Source organism: Hypanus sabinus, chromosome 4, assembly GCF_030144855.1.
Source record: "Hypanus sabinus isolate sHypSab1 chromosome 4, sHypSab1.hap1, whole genome shotgun sequence".
Taxonomy (NCBI): Eukaryota; Metazoa; Chordata; class Chondrichthyes; order Myliobatiformes; family Dasyatidae; genus Hypanus; species Hypanus sabinus.
In genome coordinates, this window is record NC_082709.1 from 93,345,234 (window position 1) to 93,365,842 (window position 20,609).

The window sequence follows — 20,609 nt, forward strand, 5'->3', positions numbered from 1 at the left end:
AGATTGCTTGGACAGAAAACAGGAAAATGGAATTCAGTCCAGAGAGAAAGAAGGAAATGTATTTAGATTGACACAATAAATATGGAAACATAGAAGGAACATGATTGTCTGGCCACATCCTTAAAAGTAGCAGGGTTGATCAACTGGTAGTTTAAAAAGGTACGCATGATATATTCCTTCACTAGTTTCAGTATTCAAGCAGGAAGATTATCTTCAAACTTACACTAGTTAGAAGACACCAAAATTATCACATACAATTTTGCTATAATTCATGACAAGGAATGTGAATGCAGAGGAGAGGGTGCGGATTAAATTTACAGGGATATTGCAAGGTCAGAAAAAAAATGTAGTTGAGGAAAAATCGGTTCAGATTCAGACACCCGATTTATTTCTCACATGTACATCAAAATCCACAATGAATTATGCCATCTGTATTAACGACCAACACACCCAAGGATGTGCTGGTGGATGCCTGAAAGTGTTACCACAAGCAGGCTTGCTCACAATGCTTGGCAGAACAACACAACAAAACAGAACAGTTGTGCACCAAAATGACTTTTTCCTTCTTTCTATTTTCAGAAGCAAAAGCAAGCTTAGTATCAATGATTATTATCGTGAAATTTGCTGGTTTATAACAGGACAGTGCAAGGCATAAAAAGTTACTACCAGTTACAATAAGAAAGATATTAAAAAATAAATATGTTCTGTAAAATGAGAGCAAATTCATGAGGTAGTGTTCATGGACCGTTCACAAATCTGACGGCACAGGGGAAGAAGTTGTTCCTATAACATTGAGTATCTTCAGGCTCCTGTATCTCCTCCCTATGGAAGTAGTGAGAAGAAGGCATGCCTTACGTGGGGGTGTCCTTAATGACAGGTATCACCTATTGAAGATGTCCTCGATAGTGGAGAGCCTATTACCTACTATGGAGCTGGCTGAATCTACAACCCTCTGTGTCTTTCTTCAATCTTATGGATTGAAACCTCCATACTACCTCTACCTCATACCCTTAGAATGTTCTCAACAGTACATCCAAAGAAATTTGCTAGTCTTTGGTGGCATACTAAATTTCCTCAAACTCCTAATGAAATATTGCCACTGGTGTGCCTCCTTTGTTGGGCCCAGGATAAATCATCCAGGAACTTGAAACTGCTCATCTCTTCTCTCCTGACCCCTCGATGAGGACTGGTGTATGTTCACCCTACTTCCCCTTCCTGAGGTCCACAATCAATTCCTTGGTCCTACTGAAGTTGAATGCAAGGACATTGTTGCAACACCACTCAACCAGCTGATCTATCTCACTCCTGTAAGCCTCCTCGTCAGCATGCGACACTTTGCCGACAAAAATTTATAAATGGCATTTGAGCTGAACCTAGCCACACAGTCATGGGTGTAGTGAATTGAGCAGTGGGCTGAGTACGCATCTTTGAGGTGAGTTGATTGTCGCCAAGGTAGTGATTCCCTGCAATCTCCCAAAGAAGTCAAGGATCCAGCTGCAAAGGTGGGTTGTGAGTACAGGTGTCCCCCGCTTTTCGAACTTTCGCTTTACGTCAACTCGCTGTTACGAAAGACATACATTAGTTAACTGTTTTCACAAACAGAAGGTGGTTTCACTGTTATGAAAAAAGGCAGCACGCCGAGCAGCCAAGTTCCTCCCCCAGAACTGCATTCTAGCCAGCACTGCTTAAACACGTGCCTGTGAGCACTTTGTGCATCCATTAGCAACATGAGTTCTAAGGTATCGGAAAAACCTAAAAGAGTGCATAAGGGTGTTACACTTAGCATAAATCTAGACATAATTAAGTGTTTCGATTGTGGTGAACAAAGTAAGGACATAGTGAGTTTAGCTAAGGGTTTGTGGAAGTTGACAAAGATGATGTTGAAGAGGTTGTGGCATCCCATGACCAAGAACTGACAGATGAAGAGCTGATAAAGAGGAAAGGATAACAACTGAAGCTGAACGCAGTAGCGAACGGCCCTAAAGTGAAGTCATCCAGGAACTGAACATGAAGCAATTGCGTGAGATTTTTGCTGCAATTGATAATGCTGCAATGATTGCAGTAAAGTATGACTTTAATTTTGAAAGGGTACGTAGGTTTAGGGCATATTTGCAGGATGGTTTGAGTGCTTACAAAGAAGTGTATGATAGAAAAATGCCCGAGACTAAGCAGTCAAGCATACTGTCATTTTTCAAGCCTTCCACATCAACCACAGCAAATGACGAAACTCGACCTTCGACATCAAGGCAGGCAGACCTTGATAGAAGAAGGTGACCTGCCTGCCCTGATGGAAACAGATGAGGATGAGATGACACCCCAGTCTCCTCTACCTCCCACCACCCCAACCTCCAATGACTCAACCTAACACACATCATCAGTGTGCTCGCTCTCTTCTCGATTCCGGTAAGGGAAACTACACTGGACATACATTATTTCCACTTTATATAGGCTGTGTATTTTTATGTGTTAATTAGTAGCTTCATAGCTTAAAGGTTACTGGAAAGAGTGTTTCTGCCGGGAGCGCTGCCGAGAGCGCTTGCATGAGATTTTCGCTGTGGTGGACAGTGCTGCAATAATTGCAGAAAAGTATTCCTACATTATATAGACTGTGTATTTATCAGATCATTCCTGCTTTTACTATATGTGACTGTTATTTTAGGTTTTATGTGTTATTTGGCATGATTTGGTAGGTTATTTTTTTGGTCTGCGAACGCTCACAAATTTTTCCCATATAAATAAATGGTAATTGCTTCTTCACCTTACGACATCCCGGCTTACGAACCGTTTCATAGGAACGCTCTACCTTCGAATAGCAGGGAAAACCTGTACCTTCCACAAAAAATAGAAAAAATAGATAAGCGTTCCTGATTATGTAGAATGTGTTCCGAAACTATGAGAGGTTGTGCAAGATGTGAATTCCCAGAAGTTTGAAAACACTCAGTTTCCACTGCTGTGCCTCTGATGTAATGAGGAATGTGAGTGGTGTGAAGTCGATAACCATTGAGGAAGAGTTTATTTGCCTGGCACCTAGTACTGAGCTCTTCCACCACCTCATCATTGTTGGTGATGAGGCACACCACTGTTGTGTCATTGGTGAACTTAGCAATGTGAGTACTCAGACGTTTGGCCATGCAGTCATGTGTGCAGTCAGCACAAAGCTGGGGGGGGGGGGGGGCACCTGCATTGAGAATGATGAGGAACTATATGAGGTCTCCTCGGTAGGAAGTCCAATACCCAGTTGCACAGTAGTGTTTTTAAACCAAGAAATAGGAGTTTGTGCACCAAGGTCTGTGGGACAACAGTGTTGAATGCCAAACTGAATTCCAGAAACAACATTCTGACATAAGTGTCCTTGTTTTCTCAGTGTGTCATGGCCAGCTACATGACAGATAATATGGCATCTTTCGTAGAATAATAGTGTCAGTAAGAATATTGGTGAGTGTTTCACTGTGGGAGGAATAGAGTTTTTGATGTGTGCCACTACCAGTTGTTCAATGAACTTCAAGATGATAAGTGTCAGTACCACGGGGCTATTGTCATTTAGCTCTGAAGGTGTGGGATGATGTAGCTGATTTGAAGCATGTGGGGTCTGCAGCCTGAATGAGTGAAGTGTTGAAGATGTCCATGAGGAGTTGGTGTGCACACTTCCTGAGTACTCAGCCTGGAGTGTTGTCTTATAGGGGCAGACTCTCTGCAGAGTCTTTCTTATGTCTGCTGCTGTTACAGTGCCTTCTACCTGGAAGGGGAATGGCTTTTATGGCTGGCATTGTGTAGCATGCCTTGAGATGTGAATTAAAGTTGTTTAGAGCATCAGGGAGGGAGGTACCACTGGTACAGTCGATGCTGTTTTCCCTTGCATGGTCAAAAATGCTCAATGCCCAGCCACATATGCATCAAATATATTATTTGACATCTCATTTGTTGCATAACAACATAAGGCCTTGGTAATACTAAATATAGAGTAATTTTGATCTCAGGAAAGTTGCTTAACAGCAGATCATTGATTACATGACAAAGACCCTTATTCTAAACAATTCAGATGGTGAACAAGACTGCTTCTCTGTATGCAAGAGTCAATCACATTGAGAAGTGCAAATCTTTGGAATTGTTACAGCATACTTACTGAGACTGGCAAGTTGAAAGGAGGAAAGAAAACCCTTGGTGCAATTCTACACTGCCATCATAACATCAGCCATTACTGTCTGGTTTGGTGCAACATCCTCTCACATTCCAAAACTACAGCGAACTCTTGTGTCAACAGAAAAGGTAACTACCTGCAATCTACCATCACTACAGGACTTGTATATGCCCAAGAAAAAACAGCAGGAAATATGATTGTGGGCACTACTCACCTGCAAACTTCTCTTGCCAATAGCTCCCTTCCGAAAAGCATTATAGGACTATAAAAACAAAAGCCTCATCTTGAAAGCTTCTTCCCGTAGACAGTTAATCAGATCAACTATTCTAGTTAGCCCCTCACCTCTCTCTATCTGCAAACACTTTAAACTACTGTTTATAACACAGTTTACATTATAAATACATGCTGGTATTTATGTGTTTATAAATATTTTATTCCTTAATTTCTAACTTTGTTCTTGTTATTATTTTTATTGCGCCCTGACCAACACACCACAGCAAATTTGTAATAGATGTAAATGTATATGGCAAATTAAGTTGACCTTTGAATGGGAAGTAGTGTGTGGTGTAGCTGCTCAATACTTTCAACATTTTGATGGTACCAATGCGTCCTGGATCACTTGTCTATTTCACGTTCCAACAATGTTCACTTCCCATCCTAATGCAACTGCAGGCGATGTAATATCTACCCTTTTATGTTCTTTCTGTGCTGACCAGAGACCAGAACATATGCTCTGAAGCAACGATTTACTTGTACATCCTCCAATTCAAAATATTGTACGTGCTGCGCTCAGTGTGCCTTTTCTAATCTGCGGAAACCAAATGCATTTTTGCAGAACGTCTCCATTTGATTTTAAGAGAGAATCCTGGTCTTCCACTTAGTTAACTTTTTAACTCTCTTACTCATGCCTGAGAAACAGAATTTCACTTTCTGACTGAGTACATTACAAACTTCTGGATCAACACTGAACTGAAAAACTTTACATATCAGAATCAGGTTTAATATCACTGATATATGCCATGAAATTTGTAGTTTTGTGATAAAAGGGAGCAAAAAGAGCAAAAATAGTGAGATAGAGTTCATTGTCCACTCAGATGGTGGCGGGTAAGCTGTTGTTCCGAACATGTTTCCTCAGGCTCTGGTACCTCCTCTCTGTTGGTACCAATAAGAAGGCATGTCGTCCTCAGTGATGGGGGTCATTAATGATGGAGCTGCATTTTGAAGATGTCCTTGATGCTGGACACATAACTTACAACTCTAGCTTTGTATTTCCGCTATTAGATTTATGAATGGTTTATAGACACTACCTATCTTTCGCACTCCTTTAAAAAAAATTGTAAAATAATATTTTTTTAACGTGCTGCGACAAATCAACAAGATTCCCAAAACACATCAGTAATAAACCTGATTGTGATATTTCCAACAGTTTACTTTTCTTTCCCCCTTCCCTTTTCACTTTCAAATAGAAAGTACATGCCTGACAGGTGGTAGGAATCTATTTATTTTGTGATGCAGTGCTGAGTATGTCCTTCTGGCCCTTCACGCAGCACCACCTCACCAACCCCAGACAAATGAATTAAACCTAACCTCATCACAGGACAATTTACAATGACCAATTAACTAGTCTGGTACTTGAGGAAAACCACATCCTCTTACAAAGTGGACTCCTTACAGATGATTCCACGATTGATCTCTGATGTCTGAAGTTGCAATCATGTTGTGCTAACCACTACACTACCATGGCACCCTAAATAAAGATTTGATCAACATGTTTTGCATTAATGCTTGTCATGGTATCAAAACAATGAAGCATCAGTTTTATTAGTGAATTGATATCATAATTTATTTAACTGATCAAGGTTGGTGGTGTTGTAGATATTAACTGCAGAACAGCGTTGGTCACTACAGATATTGATAGGATGCAGAGCTGAGACGTGGCAGATGAAGTTCAATGCAGAGAAGTGTGAAGTGATTCACTTTGGATAGTCAAATCTGAAGGCAGAATACAAGGATAATAGTAGGATTCATAACAGCATGGAAGAACAGAGGGATCTTGAGGTTCACATCCAAAGATTCTTCAAAGTTTTAGTGCAAACTGATAGGGAACATGGTGTATGGCTTTCATTAGTAGGGGGATTGAGTTCAAGAGCTGCAAGATAGTGTTGCAGCTCTATAAAACTCTGGGTCACCTCATTATAGGAAGGACATGGGTACAGAGGAGATTTACCAGGATGATGCCTTGATTAGAAAACATACCTTATGGGGATAGGTTGAGTGAGTTAAGGCTTTTCACTTTGGAGAGGAGGATAACAGGAGACTTGATAAGTGTTGAGAAGATGCATATATTGAATGGACAGCTGGGGTGAAAATGGCTAGTACAAAGGGGCAAAACTTTAAGATGTCGGGAGGAAAGTATAAGAGGGACGTCAGAGGCATGCTTTTTTTCTAAACACAGAAAGTGGTGAGTGAATGGAGTGCACTGCCAAGGGTGATGAAGGAGCCAGGTACATTTAAGAGACTCTTAGATTGCCCATGAATGAAAGAAAAAGGAATGGCTAAGTAGGGGGTTATAATTTTGGAGTAGGTTATATGCTTGCACAGCTTTGTAGGCCAAAGGGCCTCTACTGTGCTGTTCAATATTCTACGCTCCATAACTACATGCTGTGAACAAAGCAACTGCTTTTTATTGACATACTGTAGTTTCAAATTGCCTGAAGTTCATTATTGCCATCCAAGCACAAAATGAAATTTAAATGTCAACAATCCCATTAAAGTTTGTCTTTCTTCTTCACAATGTGACTATTGCATACAAGGGTAGTATTTATGACCTGAGTTATCTCTGATATCGTTGAGTGGTTAGCTATGTCACTTCAGAACATAGTGAAGAGTTGGCTTCAGTGGCATGTAACTGGAATAATCCACAAGCCAAATCATCCTTAAATAAAATAACAAATGAAATGTTGGTGATATTTTTGACAGTTGCATAGACAGTTTTACTCATTCAGGTTTTTAATTCAAATGTTTTAAAAGTATTTGTCCTTGGAAAAGTAACATTCAAGCTCATGTTTGAAGGAATTTCAGTAAAGGCCTTTGAATTATGAGTGTTGGAGCAAACTGCATAACTTTACCTTTCATGTTCTAAAACAATTCTTTGAAACATAATGAAATGAGTCTTTTCCTGGAGTGATAGTCCAGGATTGCTTCAAACAGTTGCCTTCATCAGATTTCAGTCTAACTTAGTTTTGGCACTGCTTCACAGAACTTATTTTCTGATTTAAAAAAATAGGATATATTTCTGAATCAGCATTCAACAGAGCACACTGTGAACATGGAACTTGTGTGTCAAAAAGACCAGATGTTAACTTGGTTTCTTGCGGGTACAATGAGCAGTAGCTATGGTCTTAATAGTTCCATCACGAGTGAATAAGAAATTTGGATTCAAAAATAGATGAACAAGTTAACAATGTTAGCATAATGTTTAAAGATATTTTTTGTAAACAAATGCCACATGATATTCATATAGCAAGTAGAATATTATGCACATTCATTTTAACAGACTCTCTAAGACACAAGTCACAGATCACCTGAAATATTCTGAAAAACACTGTTCATCTGCATGATAGTGCGTGTGGTGGGAGCTGGGAGTGGGTTAGCGAATGAATTCCAAAATTATTTGACTAAGCATTGTACAAACATTTACTTGCGTCAAACAAATCAATCATGTGACATTTACCTGCCAAACCCAAAAAACCTGCTGAGATTTAAATTAGTGAAAGGCGACTGACTCATAAAAATGATTTGCATTTCTGGAGAGCCTTTCACAGAGTCAGGATGTCCCAAAGCACTTTGAAGTTCAGTGACTGTTGCAATGCAGCAACCACGAGCAAACTGCGGGCTACAAACTTTCTCAAACAGCCAACTGATTTGGTCTGCTTAGGTGATTCTGATAAAAGGAAAGGTACAATAGCTCTCCAGCTCTCCTCTCAAACAATGCAATGTTATTTTACACTAAAATTTACCAACTGCTCCATAAGCCAAGAGATCAAACTATACTACCACACCTCAATATCACACTGGAGTGCCAGCTCGGATTTCTGGAACAGTATTTGAACTTTTGAGGCGACCTGCCGAGGCATGGTTAACACATTCACAACGATCCCATAAAGAACGGCCAAGTGGGAGAAGTTTTGTCAGGGGTTGTCATGCGGTGGGGGAGGGGGTGCAAGGACAGGGACGTCTGGTTGCTATGCGAAGAGTGGAATCTGTTTGTCATGATTGCGGTGCGGGGGAAGTATAGGGGTAGTCTGGTTGCCTAACACGGGGGAAGGGGTTAATGTCTCGGTGACCGCCGCCGCCGCCGCCAATCCTGACCAGAGACCGGAGTCAACCCCGAACTATCGGCTCACCCGCTGTCAATCCCTAATAACATACCCTAAAAATACTCTTGATTGGTCTCAGCCTTCCCCTTCCTCCACGCAAACAACCCTCCCTCTGTCCCTCAACGCCTGCTACGGGGAACAGAACCGCTGACAACTCACCCACAACAAGAAACAAGTGGCTTCAGCATCCCAAGCCCTGCGCAGCGCCATATTGCCACGGTGGTCCTCTTGTACATGCGCACTCCCATTCGGGAAAAGTGGGGGAAGGGTTGCAAAGCGTTCCTGGACCGCAGTGAACCTTGGGAATTGTAGTCACCAGCGGCCTCCTTCTTAGTTCGGAATGAGAAAACTACAAATCCCGATAACTATGATAACGCGCATGCGTATTATCGATCACTGGATCAATCCAAGAAAGCCGGGTGGCTACATAGGAGTTGGGGAGGAGTAGATTTTAACAATGTTCATATAAATTAAAGAAGTTCGATATTAACCAATATTAAGCATTGAAATTATTAAATGAAACCTATCTTTGATAATAAAATTATAAGTAATTGCTATTCTTATACAGAAAGCCGCAATTGTACATTTATGTAAAGTTCTTTTAGCGCAATGTCACCCTTTGTCAGTTAATAATTAAAATGTCCCTGTTAGTGGTTCTGGCTGCCCTGTGGGAATATGATTTCGGTGAGAGAGCCGTCACTTTGCAGATTAGTGCCTGTGGATAGTGTAACCACTGCGTGCTGGAAAGACGCTTCTTACATGCAATCGGGATTAAAGCGAGGCAGAAAACAGAAAACATTTAATAAACTTAAATAAACGGGACGACCATTTTTATGGTGAGCAAAAACGATTTTTTGATTTTGTAATTTCTGTTTTTTTATAAAAAGTTTCTGAAAAGTTTTACAAACTTTTAATGTAACTTTTAATCAGTGCATATTGAACTTCAAGACAAAAATAACGCGAGACCTGTAATAGCATTAGCTCCGCTTTCATACAGATAGATTGCATTTTATGTATATATAAAAGATGAGCTTGCATTAACATAATAGATGTGAATATCTTTTGGAAAGTAAAGGTTTTTATATTTCGCTGAGCATCTTTACATTTATGGTTCTGTTATTGAAGTATTGAATATTTTGTGGTTAAATTCTCTGTGAAATTTATATCCAGCTGTTTGCTAATGTTAAACTCGGTATGTGTTTGTTGCTTTTTAGAAAAATATTTACATGTTTTAGTGAAAAACTAGACTGTCGCGTTGTGCGTTTTTCGCAATGTTGTAACTGAGTCGGTGCAGAATTGTGTCGGATCAAGTAGATAGGAGTTCGTAGCATAACAGTCAAATACTCAACATGCATGCGAATTCTTGCTAAGTTGTGTGACTTGTTGGAAAAGCTGGGAGTGAATCCTTTTCAAGTGCACATTGTAATAATATGACAAGGACCATTAAATAATGCAACCAGCGGATGAGATCAGAAGGCTGATCTGATATTTGCAACCGTTTGTGTCTTACAACTGATGAATATACAAGAGTTCACGTTGTTGCTACTGCAATTGTATTCCAGAAACTTAGTTTTAAAAAAGAAACGTGTATTTAATATTGGATTTATTTGTTTAGGTAACATATCATGTTTGCATGTTTTTTGGACATGCCGTTTGATTGTGTGATCTGGTCGGTCGCAAAAGTCTCGCTTGAGTGAACCGACTTAATGCTTTGCTCCCGAGCTGCTGAGAAGTTCTAAAGTGGGAGACCGTTCCTCCTTCGTAGTATTCTGTAGGGGGTCCCGAGGGGGCTTGTGGTCTGCGGCTACACACTCTGTAATCTGTTGTTACTGTGTTAGGGTCACGTTTCGCCTGGCTATTGTGCTCAGAGAATTGCGCGGACAGGGAGATTTAAACAAAAAAACCCAAAACATTTAATACAAAGCTTCATTTTCGCTCACAACGCCTAGAGGCGATTAAAAACTTTAGCTCACAAAAATAAAGGCGACAGACACTTCGGGTATTTTTGTGGATGTTTCAAGATTCTGGTATCTGTTCAGGAATTATCTGTTGAGAAACGGAGAGGTGAGGTGATTTTCTGGATATGTATTGGCTATTTCTAATCTACCTGTGTACCTTGTACAGCAGGCAATTAAAGCAGCAGTGTTGTGGCTATCCGGTTGTTGTTACTGCCAAAAAATTCTTTGAATCATCTTGTGCGATAATTTAAAAATGTTACTGTGTGTATCACAATTGACTGGGGTCCAAAGGGAGCCAAAACAGGACAACATTATTACTCGCTTATTTTATGTGTGTGTGTGTGTGTGAGAGAGAGAGAGAGATCAGGTCTGTGTCTGTGTTTTCTTCCCTGTGGGGAGTTAGCAAAGTGATGTACGAGGAGCGTTTGATGGCTCTGGGCCTGTACTGGCTGGATTTTAGAAGAATGGGGGTGGAATCGCATTGAAACACATCGAATACTGAAAGGCGTAGATGGAGTGAACGTGGAGAGGAAGCTCCCTATAGCGGGGGAGTCTAGGACCAGGAGGCACAGCCTCAAAGTAGAGATGAGGGGGAATTTCTGTAGCCAGATGGTGGTGATTCTGTTGAATTTATTACCACAGACGGCTGTGGAAGCCAGCTCAATGGGTATATTTAAAACGGAGGTTCTTTATTAGTAAGGATGTTAACGGGGAGAAGGCATGAGAATGAAGTTGAAAGGGATAATAAATTAGACGTGATGGAATGGCGGAGCAGACTCGATGGACCGAACGGCCACATTCTACTTCTATGGTCTTCTGATGGCATTGGGACGGTACTCCCTCTCCATTCCCGTAATTCGCATACAGAAGGCTGGTGAGAGTTGAAATGTGTCCTTCTGAAAGTGCTCCCGTCTTTTTCACTGGTGGGGGCGGGGATGGAATGCAATTAACCAGTGTGTCCACGACCCGGTAATTTTGGTGTTTTTTGCCCGGGGGAGAAGGCCTTCTGACTCGACAAGGTGACTCCAAGCGAGAACGGCATCGAGAACTCTCCAGTTTACACTAGGGACAATAGCTTTTGTTAGAGACCTCGTTCCAGGATTCAGACGCCACGTCGTGCATTGTACATGGGTAGAGAACTAAAATGATAAATCTCCGTTTGAAAGCGGTACTCCCATCGCCCGAGCCAGCAGTGTGTAGATCGGAGGGATTGAGTGCACAGTGCAGACTAACGCCCCAGCGGCAGTGTGAGGATACCATGCCTTTCACGCAGAAGGGTGGACGCTCTTCTGAGGGTATTTAATGGCACTGTTCAAACAGTCGCGAGTTCACTCAGCGCTCTGTCCAGTTGTTAACTCTCAATACCACCAGAATCCGACTAATTAAATAGTGGAGCCTGCAAACGCTAAGACCCAGAGTAACACACAAACTGCTCGGGAACTCGGCGGGTCGGACAGCATCTGCGGAAGGAGGTCGCGACCCTTCCCCCGGGACCTAAATGACGAATGGCGTAGAGTAGTTCGATGGTAGGGCTGCGTTGGAAGTTTGTGAAGAAAGTATACGCGGGAATCGCGCTCTTAAAGCGAGGTCATGGACACAGTGGGCAGAATCGCTTATTTTCATGGAAATTCGGTGACCCCACTTGCCGTTGTAAGAGGCAGTCTTGGTGTCGGGGATTGACCTGCACTCAGAGGCCGACAATCTCAGAATCAAAGTCAGGTTCCTTATCAATGACATGTCGTGAAATTCGTTGTTTTGTGGCAGCATTACAATCCAATACATAAGATATACGCTAAATTACAATGGTAAATATGTAGTACGAAAATAGTGAGGCCGTGTTCACGGCTTCGTTGTCTGTTCAGAACTTTGGTGGAGGGGAAGAAGCTGTTCCAAAAAGGTTGCGTGTGCGTCCTCAGGATCCCGTACCTCCTCCCTGGTGGCAGCAATGAGAAGAGGGCATGTCCTGGGTGATGGTGGATGGCACCTTTTTGGGCATCGCTGCTGGGGAAGCCAGTGCCCATGAGGGAGCTGGTTGAGTCTGCAACTTTCAGCAGTTGATTTCAACCCTATGCAGTGGTCGTCCCCCCCCCCCCACACACACACCAGACGGTGATGCCACCAGTCAGAATGCCCTCCATCCGTAGAAATTTGCTAGAGTCCAAATCTCCTTTCCAAATCTTTGTAATTCTCTTTCGTAGAAAGGCCATGGATAACGGTACATAAAGAAATAAGATGACTGAGGGTGGTGGTACAAAAATTGAGAAGATTCGGGCTTTCACTGCGTTAAAAGTTGTATGTAACCGCTCTGCCCAAGACCACAGGAAGTTGCAGAGAGTTGTGAAGGCGGACCAGTCCATCGCACTAACCAGCTTGCAACACCATCCCCGACTCTGCACTTTCAACTGCCTCAGTAAAACAACAATCAGAACACTGAACTGCAAATTTTTCGCAAGTGTTACTTCCGCCCAATTTGTGATTATGATTTTTGAAGCAGAACACAAATATAATTTCAGACAACTTGTATCACGGAGGAATTTGGAGGAACAAGAAATGATATAATGTGTTGAATTACATAATAGTGCTGATGCTTTGCTGTACGCCGGAGCTAAAAATGATTTGATTTTTATTTGTATTCAGAGTCCATGTTTCTTTGTACTGAGGCTTCTCACTTAAGTGTCCAACAATAATCAGCCAGCATTGATGGATTCCAGTTGCCCTGATAATGTTTCTCCATGACCGCAATGTCCCGGTAAAACCTTTCACCACGCTCATCACTGACAGCGCCAAGATTCGCAAGGAAGAAGGCTAAATGGGAATACAGAAAATGAATAGTTAGTGACCTGTTATACTTAGTGGTTTTGTATGCTTGAAGCAGTTGTCCACCAGCTGTACATAGTTTTGTGTTCTGTAGTTGCCATGAAGCTTTTTGACAACATCCTTGAATGCCTTCAATGTGTCTTTCTCTTGTCCCACTAGAAGTTCTTCCATTTGCCTGTCATTAATGACCTGTTTGATTTGTGGACCATCAAAGATGCCGTCCTTAATCAAGGCATCGGTTATTCTGGGGAACAGTTGTCTCAGATGTTGAAGTCTTTTGCCTTCCTTGTTCATCAATTTCACAAAATTTTCACAAGGCCCAGTTTTATATGAAGAGGAGACAAAACTATCTTTATTAGGTCGACAAGTGACTTCTGTGCCTCACTTTTCTGCCCTAGAACCAATTGCTTACAGTCTTTATTTAACATAATGAGATTCTTAGTGTGGCTGCCCCATTTGCAAATGAAAGAACAGTACTTGGTGTATTTCTAGTAGCAGTGCTTCTACTTTCAGATCACCACAGATGTAGTCGCTGTACTCTATGTTTCAACAAGACTTTCCAAATGTTGGTAGTTTTGTTTCACGTCGACTGTGTAGCCGCTTGGTATTGAAGGGTGGACATTGCCTTTGTGTAGCAGCTCAGCTTTCAGATCAACTCTGAAGGATCAATAATGACACTGTTGTTGGGGGTCATGCTGGCGACCCCAAACATATCCAGGCTTGCATGGACAAGACAGAAAACTTCTCAGCTTGCATTGTGGGCAACATTTTAATTAACTTTTGAATTACAAATTGAAATAACAGATACAGGCAATTCCAGAAAATGATGCATGATAGGGGAATTTCATGGTGATTTTCATGATCAGCAACCCAAAATCCATAAGGTTCACCCAAAAATATTCAGAAAGCAAAACCTCTGTTGTCTGGTGTATGCAAGGACCCTTCCCACCCTGGTCATACTTTCTTCGCCCTCTCCGAAACATGAGTAGGATACAAAAGCTTGAAACATATGTCACCAGGCTCAAGGCCAGTTTGTACCCACTGTTATAAGACTCTACAGCTTATCTCTTGTACAATAACGATGAAAGCTTGCTCTCCCGACCATCTCAGACATGGCACTTGCACTCTGTTTGTCTACCTGCACTGCACTTTCTCTGTAACTACTTTGCAACTCAAAGAGATGGAAGGGGTGGGAGATGCAACTCAAAGAGATGGAAGGGGTGGGAGATGCAACTCAAAGAGATGGAAGGGGTGGGAGATGCAACTCAAAGAGATGGAAGGGGTGGGGTGCAGCTCAAAGAGACAAAGGGGGCTGCTCCACATTGCATCTCCAAATAAAAACAAACCTGACAGTATGAACATTGATTTCTCTAAACTTCTCTCTTTTTTCATTCCCCATTCTGACTCCCCTCTTACCCCTTCTCCTCTTACCTGCCCATCAACACACTCTGGTTCCCCTCCTCCTTCCCTTTCTCCTCTCCTATCAGAGTAATTCTTCTTCAGCCCGTTGCTATTTCCACCTATCACCTCCCAACTTCTCACCTCACTCTCTGCCCCACCGATCCACCTTTCCCCTCACCTGTTATCAGCTATCACCTGCTAGCTTGTTCTCCTTCCCCTCTCCCACCTTCTGAGTCTGACTTTGTCCCCTTCCTTCCCAGTCCCGATGAAGGGTCTCAGCCTGAAATATCAGCGACTTATTCCTTTCCACAGACGCTGCTTGACCTGCTGAGACCCTCCAGAATTTTGCGTGCATTGCTCTGGATTTCCAGCATTTACAGAATCTCTTGCATTTATCTATCCAATCTACTCCCAGTTGCCTGTGCTTGACCTATATTCCTCTAACCCTTTCCTATCCATGTACTTGTCCAGAAGACTTTTAAGTGTTGTAATGGTAGCTGCCTCTAATTGTTGGAGATAGTACAGCATTTTCTCTTTTTTGCAGCTGAATGGAACTAGATAATCTGCGCATTCTGGAGGCTTTGCTTAACAGAATCATTAATGGGACTGTCCTTTCTCTGGGTAAATTGATATAGTAGGTGTTCCTCACGGGTTATAAATACAAATCATTACATCAAGTTAGATCTTGTTGTGACCTTCACATTCTGACTGTGGTTTAGCTACGTTGAAACTCGTTTTATGCAGAAGGGAGAGAATCACTGGTGTACTGTTTCTTCAGAGATATCTCACCTGGAGTTAACCAGGAATTGAACAGAATTTCAAAGTGTCTTAAATACATTTGGAGTTATATCTTCATACCCACATTTTATAATAGATTTTCACCTGAATTGCTTCAAAGTGTCAAGCACAGACCATCATCAATAACAGCAATCGATTAAACATCAGAACAAAAACACCTATCTTCTGCCTTCAGTTGGGAGCTGGGCTATGAAGTCAAAGATACGAATCAGTCTGGTATATACTTTATTCTCTCTCTTCCTATTTGTGTGCCTGTGACAGCTGCAGATCATTGGGTAACACTTTCATTTCCAAATGAGAACATTGTGGATTCAAAATCCACAGTTTGTAAAATTACCCACAGGAATTTGGTCTGGGACTTACAGTCCTCTGCTGAGGGAGTCCCGTGTTGCTGGGCATTATTTTATTTTATTTAGAGATGCAGTACAGTAACAGGCCATTCAGGCACTGCCCAATACTCCTATGTGACCAATTTACCTACTAACTGGGAGGAAACAGGAGCATCTGGAGAAAAGGCATGTGGTCACGAGGAGAATGTAAAAACTCCAAATGAACCCAGGTGTGGGGAGAGGAAATAGTACAAGCTGGCAGGTGACAGGTGAGACCAGGTTGAGGGCAAGGTGGCACTGTGATAGCGTTACACTAACCGGTACGCTACCACAGCCACATTTTTTTCAGGATTTAGCTTTTGCATGAGGCTTTTGAACAAAACCTCATGCTCTGTCAGCTGGATAGATACTTGAATGAGTGGGGAATTGAGTGATATGGAATTAATGCAGGAAAATAGGATTAGTATGGAAGTAGTGGGCCAAAGGATCTACTGTACAACAATACGATAAACTCTGTGACTATGATGCAATTTTAAAATATCTCATGACAGCTGCTATTTCTGGGAAAGGTAATCATGGTTTTCCCTTTGACTAAAAGGATGTCAAAGGTTGTGAAGGAGAAGGCAGGAGAATGGGTTTGAGAGGGAAAATAAATCTGCTGTGATAAAATGGCAGGGCAGACACAAGGAGCTGAATGGAATTTTAAAGTGGCATTTAGAAGTTTGCCACAGAGGTGATCAAAATATGTTCCTCAACGAATCATCATAATTCAGGAAAACCAAAGGGGTTTGAGTTGTTTTGGGACTAATGTATGTAAATTGGCTACTACATTACAAAGTTATAGAAGGCGCTATATAAGTGTAAAAATGCAAGAAAACAAGAGCACAAGTGGGCCAGTCAATATAATTGTGACTGATCTGCCCCAGGCCTTCCCTCCTGTGCTTTGCCAGCTTCCTACTGCCCTCAGTTTCATGATCTTTTAAAAGTCTCCTTCTTGGTCCAAAGAGTCTTAGTGAAATATATGAAAACATATGAAAGAAAATCTTACATCATTTGGGGCAACTACACGGAACACAAATTTTTCAGTTTTGGCTTCCAGATCACTTGAGCTAGCTTTTCTGTGGGAACAAACAATAGCAGTGGACATCATTTGTGCAGGAAGCGTAATTGATTGTGCTTGTGCATTTATTAAACTTTTCCATTTGTTATTTACTGTTGGAAACTCACCCTGAATCACAGCTTTGCATTTTTATTGGTGTGTGTACCAGGACAAAGGTCATTAGCATTTTACAACTAAACCTTAATCTTCACAGATCAAAGTAAATTCATTAGCAAACTCTATATACCATCTACAACCTTAAGATTCATTCATTTGCAGAAACCAACAGGAAAATAAAGAAATACAATAGAATCCATGAAAAAAACCACACGTAACAAGGGCAGAGGAACCCCATTCTCCTGCAATTGAGTCTACAGGCTGCGGATTCTGCCTTAAGCATTGTAGCATGCCTCAAATGACCCAGTTTTAGTTTTGCCTTTACACAGAGGACACAATGATATACCAATTACAATTATATATTTATGCTGCAACTGTATTTTTCCAATTCGCTAATGCAGATTACTGCTCAGAAGTCCCACACTGTATAAAAATATGTTTTCACGTGTTTTTGTTTCTGTCTGGAAAGTAAAGCAGTTGTTTTCTGTGTTTTTGTTCTAACCTTGAGAAGAAAAAGCTTGGCATCTTCCCAAGGATATGCCAAACTGCATTTTGAACAGTAACAATAATTAGTAAGTCATTTGCCATGATCTGCAATGTTAAATCCCACTGCCAACTGTTTGAAGTTTGTACATTCTCCCCATGACTGCTCGGTTTCCTCCAGGTGTTCAGGTTTCCTCCAGGTATTCAGGTTTCCTCCCACAGTCCAAAGACATACATAATAGGTTATTTGGTCACATGGGTGGAACTTGATGGTGTGTGATCATTGGGCCAAAAGGGCCTCTTACTGTGCTGTATCTCTAAATTAAAAATAAAATGCAAGTTACAAGTTCAAGTTTATTGTTTTAGGCATGCAGAAACAGTATAAATGCATGAAAATTAGATTTTTGCATAAGCAGCACATTTTATCACAAGCACAATAAATACAAGTTAAAATAAAATTAAATTAACATAAATTATACAAGTTGCATAAAAAGGTAAATATAATACTAGTGAAAGTTGAGGGAGAGAAAACTATGAGGTCCAAGTTATAGCTCGAGTTTTTCAGGTTGATTGAAGGATCTGACGGCAGTGGGGAAGAAACTTTGTTGAACCTTGAGATGGGGTCTTCAGGCTCCTGTACCCCCTGTCAGAAATGATAAGGGGGCATGACCCAGATGGCAGGGAATGGGGGTGGTGTGGGTGGGGATGCGGTTCATTCCTGATGATGGATGTCACCTTCCTGAGACATTACCTCTTTTAGATAAGACCATAAGTCATAGGAGCAGAGTTATGCCATTCAGCCCAATGAGCATGCATCACTATTGCATCCTGGCTGATTTATTATCCCTCTCGACCCCATTCTCCTGCCGTCTCCCTGTAACATTTGACACCCTGACTGAGGAAGAACCTATCATCCTCCACTTTAAATCTGCCCAATGACTTGGCCTCCACAGTCATCTGTGGCAATGAAGTCCACATATTCCCTATGCTCTGGCTAAATAAATTCTTCTTCATCTCTGCCCTAAATGGGCATTCTCTGTTCTGAAGCTGTGCCCTCTAGCCGTCGACTTCCCCACTAGAGGAAGCATCTTCTCCATATCCACTCTAAGATGTCTGTTATGATGGGGAGATCTTTACCCACGATGGAACTGGCTGAGTGCCAGTTCTGTAGCCTCTTGCCTTTCTGTGTATTGGAGTTGGTTTGGATGCTGGACCAAGTCAGTGCTGTAGGTAGTAGCTGTCTCCATGATTAAAAGCCTGAATTTGTATGGAGGTGCCTGGTACATTGAAGCTACAGCCTGAAGATTGCTCAGCACCTTAGGCAGCATCTGCAGAGAGAAGTGGACAGTGGATATCCATTTCAATACTTCAGATTGAGTGCCTTCACTTAGTCCAGATGAATGTTCTTGACTCAAAATGTTGGCTGTCCATTTGTCTCCATGGATGCTGTCTGAGACTGAGGGGTGGTTTACCAGAGGTTCATCATAGAGCTTTTCCTTTTGCAGAAAAGTGACTACCTTGAGGGGCAGAGGTTATATTTACAAAGCCAGATGGTGTCAGAAGTATCCTGGTGCTTGGGCAGCATTTGCAGAAAGACAAATGCTTAAGCTGGAGCACCCTTTGTCAGAGCTAGGTAACAAAATATTAACTCTATGTGCTTTTCCACTGATATCTTCCTTCACCTGCTAGTTCTGTTCTTTTTATTTCAGATTTCCAGCATGTGTAGTTTTTTTTATTTTCAAAGATGCAAGTTAATTGGTAGAAAGAATGGAAAAAAATGTTGAAAATATAGTTCAATCAACTAATATTGAGGATTTGAAACTCACTGTCTTGATGGGTGGAGAAGGCAGAAATTCCCACTGTGTTTAACAAGAATCTGGATGAGCAGTTAAAGAAACCACAACCTGCAGGGCTGTAGACCAAAAAATTAGGGTGTGAAACTTCTCTCAAATCCATTTTTGCCCAGTATGGAAACAATGGGGTGAATGGCTCTTCCTATACTTTAAGCTTTGATGATTCTCTGGCTTTTTCAAAATGGTTTGCTGTCAGAATTCATTTGATCGTCTACTTGTCAAGCCCCATTAAAGGGATTATGTAAATGTGTGTTATTGCTGAATTTACACTGATTTGAAGTGACCAACACCATTAGAAAAGGTTGATATTACAACAAAATGTGGCGCTAATATATGGTTATAAGATATTTTTTGTCTTCCACCTATCACAGTATCTTCATCCCCATTTCCCTCTCCACATCCCCATCCTCTCTCTATATCTCCATCTCTATCTCTGTCTATCAGGGGCCATTCAAAACAATACACCTTCCAACTACCACTGCTAGTGTAAACGTTCCTGCTTAGCACCTGTAAGCGCAGCCTCGAGCAGCAGGTACTTATAATTAGAGAAACCGGATTAAGCCATCTACTGCGTTGGTCAGGTCAACTTGTATCTCAACTTCATCCTTTCACCATCTCGTGTGTCTGATCAAATCAACTGGCCGTGAACTTGAACAGTTTTTGTGGGAGGGAATTTTAGATGTCAATCACCTTTGGCATGAAAGTATATTTGGCATGGCCAGCATTTATTGTCTATGCTTAGTGATTCATAACCTTGTAAAATGTGTTTCTTTTGTGCTTTTCTTGTAAACACTGCTTATCTGATGCTCTGTGCCCATGATGCTGCTGCATGTAAGATTTTCATTGCACCTATGCATACCAGTACTTGTACAGGTGACAATAAACCCAACTTTGGCTTTGGACTTCGGACTCAATTAACAACTTTATTAGCAACAGTCAATCTGCTGGAAGAACTCACTGGGTTGAGCAGTTTCTTGGCAGGGAGAGGAATTATTGATGCTACAGGACAAAGGGTGTTGACAATATTGTTAGGCCTGCAATTGCATATAGTCTAGTCTAGGTAAGGAAGATGGGTTCCTTTTCCTCAAGAACCTGAGCAAACCTCATGTGTTTTTAGTTACAGCCTAGTGCCATCACATTTACCAATTTGATATCTGCTTTTTAAATCCTGATTGATTTAATTGTCTGAATTTAAATTCCCAGCTACCCCTGTGGGAATTAAATACAAATCCAGTTT

The 20,609-nt window shown here is 41.5% G+C and overlaps 2 protein-coding genes across 3 annotated transcripts in view; one reads left to right on the forward strand and one right to left on the reverse strand.

Moving 5' to 3' along the window:
• Positions 1-8,769, reverse strand: part of pdia5 (protein disulfide isomerase family A, member 5) — a 194,758-nt gene extending 185,989 nt beyond the window's left edge. The window contains exon 1 of the mRNA XM_059967674.1: positions 8,677-8,769. Within this exon, the coding sequence (XP_059823657.1) occupies positions 8,677-8,727 (51 nt within the window). The 5' untranslated portion in view covers positions 8,728-8,769. The remainder of the gene's footprint in view (positions 1-8,676) is intronic.
• Positions 8,770-9,209: 440 nt separating this feature from the next.
• Positions 9,210-20,609, forward strand: part of sema5ba (sema domain, seven thrombospondin repeats (type 1 and type 1-like), transmembrane domain (TM) and short cytoplasmic domain, (semaphorin) 5Ba) — a 531,708-nt gene continuing 520,308 nt past the window's right edge. Inside the window, exon 1 of one of the 2 annotated variants that reach the window (XM_059967676.1) lies at positions 9,210-9,353. The gene's annotated coding sequence lies outside the window, so the exon portion shown is untranslated. The remainder of the gene's footprint in view (positions 9,354-20,609) is intronic. The other variant, XM_059967677.1, reaches the window with a different exon arrangement.